General features: G+C 43.6%; 1 protein-coding gene across 6 annotated transcripts in view; it reads right to left on the reverse strand.

Moving 5' to 3' along the window:
• TDRD12 (tudor domain containing 12) overlaps window positions 1–5,912 on the reverse strand; it is a 93,670-nt gene extending 87,758 nt beyond the window's left edge. For 2 of the 6 annotated variants that reach the window (XM_087421848.1, XM_087421851.1), the window contains exon 1: window positions 5,785–5,910. In XM_087421848.1, the coding sequence (XP_087277974.1) occupies window positions 5,785–5,808 (24 nt within the window). In that variant the 5' untranslated portion in view covers window positions 5,809–5,910. Of the gene's footprint in view, window positions 1–5,784 lie in introns of all 6 variants that reach the window. The other 4 variants (XM_087421853.1, XM_087421852.1, XM_087421849.1 and 1 more) reach the window with 3 other exon arrangements.
• Between the last annotated feature and the right edge of the window lie 364 nt (window positions 5,913–6,276).

Below are 6,276 nucleotides of genomic sequence, written 5' to 3' on the forward strand. Positions count from 1 at the left end.
AGATGTTCAACATCACTAATCATCAGGGAAATGCAAATCAAAACCACTCTAGGATATCACCTTACACCCATTAGAACGGCTATAATCACCAAGACAAAAAATAACAAATGTTGGAGAGGTTGTAGAGAAACGGGAACCCTAATTCACTGCTAGTGGGGATGCAAACTGGTGCAGCCTCTGTGGAAAACAGTATGGAGATTCCTAAAAAAATAAAAATAGAAATACCTATGATCCAGCTATCCCACTACTGGGTATTTATCCAATGAACCTGAAATCAACAATCCAGAGGCTTATGCACCCCTATGTTCATTGCAGCATTCTTTACTCTAATCAGGAAGTGGAAGCAACCCAAGTGTCCCTTGACTGGTGAGTGGATAAAGAAGATGTGATATACCGATACACAATGGAATACTACTCAGCCATAAAAAAGACAAAATCATCCCATTTGCAACAACATGGATGGACCTGGAGGGTATTATGTTAAGTGAAATAAGCCAGACAGAGAAAGACGAACACTGAATGATTTCACTCATATGTGGATGATAAACTAACACACAGACCAAGAGAACAGTTTGGTGGTTACCAGGGGGAAGCAGGTTGGGCGATGGGCACAAGGGGTGAAGGAACGCATTTATATGGTGACTGACAATACCGTACAACTAAAAGTTCACAATGTTATAAACTATTATGATATCAATGAAAAAAAAGTGAAAAATTTTTAAAAGTTTTTAAAAAACTATAAAATTTCTAAAAGAACACACAGAAAGAAATCCTTGTGGCTGTGGATTAGGCAAAGATTTATTAGATATAACACCAAAAGTATAATTTGTATAAGCAAAAATTGATAAATTAGACTTATTCCAAATTAAAAACTTCTGCTCTTTGAAAGACATTGTTAAGAGAAAGAAAACATAAGCCACAAACTGGGAGAAAATATTTGCAAATCACATACCGAACAAAGAACTTTAACCAGAATATATAAAGAATTCTAAAAATAATAAGAAAACAAAACAGACACTTGACCAAAAAAGATGGAAGGATGGCAAACAGGTACATGAAAAGATGATTAACACCCCATTTGTCGTTAGGGAAATGCCAATTAAAACCACAATGAGACACCATTAAACACCTACTAGAATGGCTAATATATATAACACTGACAATATCAAGTGCTGGTGAGGATGCAGAGCAACTAGAACTCTCACACACTGCCGATGGGAATGCAAAACGGGACACTTACTTTGGAAAAGTTTCTCATAAAGTTAAATACACAGATAACCCAAGCCTAGTTATTTACCCATGAAATGAAAACTTGTGTTCATGCAAAAGCCTGTATGCAAAGTTTACAGCAGCTTTATTTATAATCTCCCAGAACTGGAAACAACTCAAATGGCCTTCAGCCGGTGATTGTACAAACAAATTGTCACATATCTATACAATGGAATACTACTTAGCAATAAAAAGGAAGACACTACTGATATACACAACAAGATAAATTAGTCTCAAATACATTATATTAAGTGAAAGAAGCCAGACTCAAAGGCTACATACTACTTAATGATTCCATATGCACAATTCCATTTTTATGACACTCTGGAAAAGGCAAAACTAATAGGGAAGAAAAGAGATCAGTGGTTGCCAAGTACTAGGGATGGGGGAAAGAAATGACTACAAAGGAGCACAAGGTAATTTGGGGGGATGATGGAACTGTTTTGTATTTTAATTGTGGTGGTGATTACATGATTGTATGCATTTTTCAAAATATCACAGAATTCTCATTAAAAATAATGAATTTTACTATATATAAATTATACCTCAATTTACAAAATAGTTTACAGGTAAAAGAAAAAAGATGTAAAGCAAATATGGCAAAATGTTAAAATGTAACAAAGCTAGGTGGTGAATGTCCAGGTGTTTATGATATTTTCTATACTTTTTTGTATGTCGAGAATATTTCCTAATAAAAAGTTAGATTTTTAAATTATCTTTAATCAAAAGTAATGATATTTTAAAAAAGCTTGTCCTCTGATGTGACATCATCTATGCAGTATTTTTACTAAACCTAAACACATCATTAGGAAACAGACGGACAAATCCAAATTGAGGGATATTTTGCAAAGCAACTGCCCTTGCTCTACATAAATGTCAATGACAACAAAGATATAAGAAAGCCAGGCAACTGACTTAAATTTTAGGAGACTAAAAACGCCATGACCACTAAATACAACACATAATCTTTAATTGGATCCTGGATCAGAGACAACAAGTTGCACAAGACATAATTGGAACAACTGGATAAATTTGTGTACGGACTATATATGAGGCAATAGTACTGAATCACTGTCAAATTTCTCAAGTGTGATAATTACATTGTGGTTATGTATGAGAAAAGTCTTTGTTCTTGGGAAATACCTGAGTAACTCGAGTTCTCAACTAGTTCTCAGATGGTTCAGCAAAAAACAAAATTTTATATATGTACATTTACAAACAAATACGTAAATGTGACCAAATGTTATCAATTGTTGAGTCTAGGTGTTGGGTATATGATTATTCTCAACATTGTTTTTTAACTTGTTTTTATGTTTGAAAATCTTCAAAAATATTGAGTTGGGGAAAAATGTTTAAAAAAAATTTTTTTAAGGTACCATAGACCCTTTGAAGTTGCTAGCATGTTTCATTATTTAAAAATCTGCTTCTAAAACCTAGCACAGACAGGCTGGGCTCAGTTTTACCAGCCAGGAGAACAAATGGTTCACAGTTGCAGTTTCTTCCACGTGCTTTATCCGGAGGGGATGGGCTCACACCTCCTCCGGCCTCCACCTCCTGCACCAAGCACCGGCCTGTGGCCCCCACGGGTGTTATAAAGCTATGCCGCTCACATTGCAGTCATTAGCCTCACACATTTCTTTTCTTTTTTCTGCATGTCTATTTTATTTCCATTAAAAAAATATTCTCTATATAACATTTTGGTCCACTTTCTTCTCCTTTAGCTCTACCATTCAAACTTGAATACTTAAGTTTTACTCAAGTAAAAGCAGATTCATATATCTGGCGTGATAACTAAATACCTCACATCATTAAATTAATTGGATTTAATTGAAAATATTTCCCAGGAACAGTAACTCATCTTTCCTACATGTTATTTCCCTTTACTTTTATTTATCTGAGTAGCTATGTAATGAGTGTCTTTTTCCACATTCAGTAAAGAGTGTGTATAAGTGTAATTTATAACATCAGTAACTGACATATGTATATATAAACTGATTTATAACATCATCTAATCTTCAATTCGTGTTAAATTCCCCTTAGTACATGGTATTTCCATAGTAACTTCAGATATTTTAGTTAAACTTACACTTTCCAACGTCAATTGTAAAAATTAAGATGTTAATTTTAACACATGAAAATTCCAGACTAAATAACACTTGGCCCACTTATAGACCTGCTGTCCTGAGAGGTCCTTGGTCAGCTGCTGCTGCAGTCTCAGCACCGCCTCCTCTGCACAAACCAGCAACCTGGTAAGCAGCTCCAGCAGGAATACTCCTGAAATACTGTTGGCAGATTTCATGGACAGTAGTGCATCATTTATGGCAGCCAGCAGAATAGCTGGTTCTGAGCACATTAGGGAGGTCACAGCCTGCAGCTTTCAGAATTTCACCCGTGTTTGTAAGAGCTTGTTTCGCTCCCTCCCAGCACAAGCTGTCCACTTGAAGGGCGCATGCCTAGCTGTCCTAAAATGTTAAGTGGTCCTGTCGACTAACACAGCTCAACTGTAAGACCAATGGCCCTGGGACTTCCCGGTGCTGTCCCCTTTCTGATCAAGGACAACACTGCTAATCCTTTTCTCTTGCAGCCCTTCTGGGAGAACAAGCCCACATGCCCACCACCCCCACTCAAGTCTCACCGCACTCTGCCTTACTAACTTCTGACACAACTGCATGTTGCCTGGGCTGTTTTCTCAATATACATTTTTAATCAACACTTTTGTCTTCATTAGCCTCATCCTAACAGATGTGTAATGCTAGTTATGTTTTTACTTCTAAATATATTACAACAAATACATAAAAAATTTTTAATGGTTATTTTTAATTGTAAACTACACACAAAATTTACCATCTTAACCCCATATGCAGTGGCATTAGCTACATTCACATTGTTGTGCTACCTTCATCACCATCCATCTCCAGAACTCTTTTCATCTTGCAAAACAAACTGTACCCACTATACAGTAACTCCCTATTCATTTGCCCCTCTCCTCAGGCCCTGGCAAACACCATTCTACTGTCTGTCTCTATGAATCTGACTACTCTAGGCACCTCATATAGGTGGACTCATACAGTATTTGTCCTTTTGAATCTGGCTTATTTCACTTAACACAGCGTCCTCAAGGTTCACCCACGTTGTATGTAGCATGTGTCAGAATTTCCTTCCTTTTTAAGGCTGAATAATATCCCATCACAAGCATATATTACATTTTGTTCATCCATTCATCTGTTGATGGACACTTGGGGGCAAATTTTTTATCCATGTAAAAGTTAAATTAAGCCGGAGAACTACAAATAGTGCCTGTGCGACAACTGGGGAAATACTCCTATATTGGATAGAAACTGTGCTCAGCGCGAGCAGAGTAAGAACCGGAAGTAGGGGCAGGCCAGAGCTGACCCGACAGAGAAAAGGGTTCTTCGGTCCACCTGGGAAGAGGGGGGTTCCCAAGCTCCAGGAAGTGCGAGTCCAGCTCCTTCCGCCAAAGTTCTGCCCCAGTGGATTTGCACGTGGCAGGGTCCGGATCCCCGGAATGCCCTGTCTTTTCCTAAAGGAGAAATCGGACTAGCATATTTAAGACTGATGGTGGAGAAGAGCTTGCCAGTTGGATCTGAAATCCCTAAAGGTCTCAGAGCTAATCCTAAGAGTCAGCTACTTCAAACATCTGTGAATCTCTGTTCATATAAATTACATAAATCGTAAAACAGGAAAGCTGATGGTTTTTAAAAACCCCATCATTTGCTACGTCCCTCTCCCCTGTCCACTAAAATATGATTTTTTTCAAGTGATTTATATTTCCTTTTCCCAGTAACGGAAACCCACCCCTTTGCTCTGCTTCGTAAGCTCCTTCCTCCGAGTAACACAGTGAACACACCAGGCCTTCAGAGTCTCCTGCATCACCAAGAAGCACTCAGCCGACTCAAAGACGACACTGCAGCTGTGCGGCGCGCTTCCCAGGCCCACGGGGCGACCCCCGCCGCCACCCCCCACTCCGAGGATCAGAGCCCGGAGCGCCTGCGTGGGGAGGGGGTCCGCCGGAGTCCCCCGGCGCGAGTGGGCAGGGCTCCCCGCGAGTGAAGCCGGGGCGCGGGGGGTGTGACACCCCTACCCCTATCCCGGGCGGAGCCTCGAGGGGCCACAGGGTGGGGACCCACCGGAGAGGACCAGCGTGGGGGGAGGAACACGTCAGGGTCCCCGTGCCCACGGACCAGGGGCACGAGGGGGCCCTCACCCAAAGCCTATCCGGGACGGGGCGCGTGGGAGAAGGGGTTACCGTCCGGCCCTCCTCTAAGGTTCCAGAGTGGGTTAGATACAGGACACCCGGTTAAATCTGAATTTCGGAGAAAGAAAGAATAACTTTTTACTCTAAGTACGTCCCAATTAGTGGCTTGCCACACCTGAGCTAAAATTTCACGTAGTTATCTGAAATTAAGAGTCGGGATCGTATCCGGCGCCCCCAGCCGGGGCGGAGCGCGCACGGGGAGAGGTCCACGTCGGCCCGGGGGCTTCGCGCTGGCTCACCTTCAGCACCAGGACCTCGAGCATCTTCCCGGCGCCTCAGCGCCGGCGGGCGCGCTGCCCTGGAGAGACGCGCACCGTCGCGGCCGCGCCCCTCGCCGCTCTTCCCGTCGCTACTCACTCAGAGTAAACTTTTGGCGCAAAAACGGAGTTTCCTAGAGTGCGGGCCTCCTGCCCGGTTCAGCGCCGCAGACAGGCCCGGCCCGCCACGCACCCCAGGCGACGCGCTCCGTCCTCCAGCCTGGACGGCACGGCGCCCCGCCGCCCGCTCCCCGCCCGCGCCCGCCTCGAGGCTTCCAGAAACCTCGTGGGCGCCAACGGCCCGGACAACGGCCGGCCGCCCCGCGCCGAGCGCCCGGGAGCCGGGGGGCGGGGCAGACAGGGGCGCGGGGGAGGAGCTGCGGGCGCAGGCGTCACGGGGCGCGCTCTGCGCCCGGCTCACGCGACGCCGGGGGCCCAGGGAGGCGCCTGTCCACCGTCTTACTCGTCCCGCGG

Source organism: Ceratotherium simum, chromosome 33 (genome assembly GCF_057802395.1).
Source record: "Ceratotherium simum simum isolate JZ-2026a chromosome 33, ASM5780239v1, whole genome shotgun sequence".
Classification (NCBI taxonomy): domain Eukaryota; kingdom Metazoa; phylum Chordata; class Mammalia; order Perissodactyla; family Rhinocerotidae; genus Ceratotherium; species Ceratotherium simum.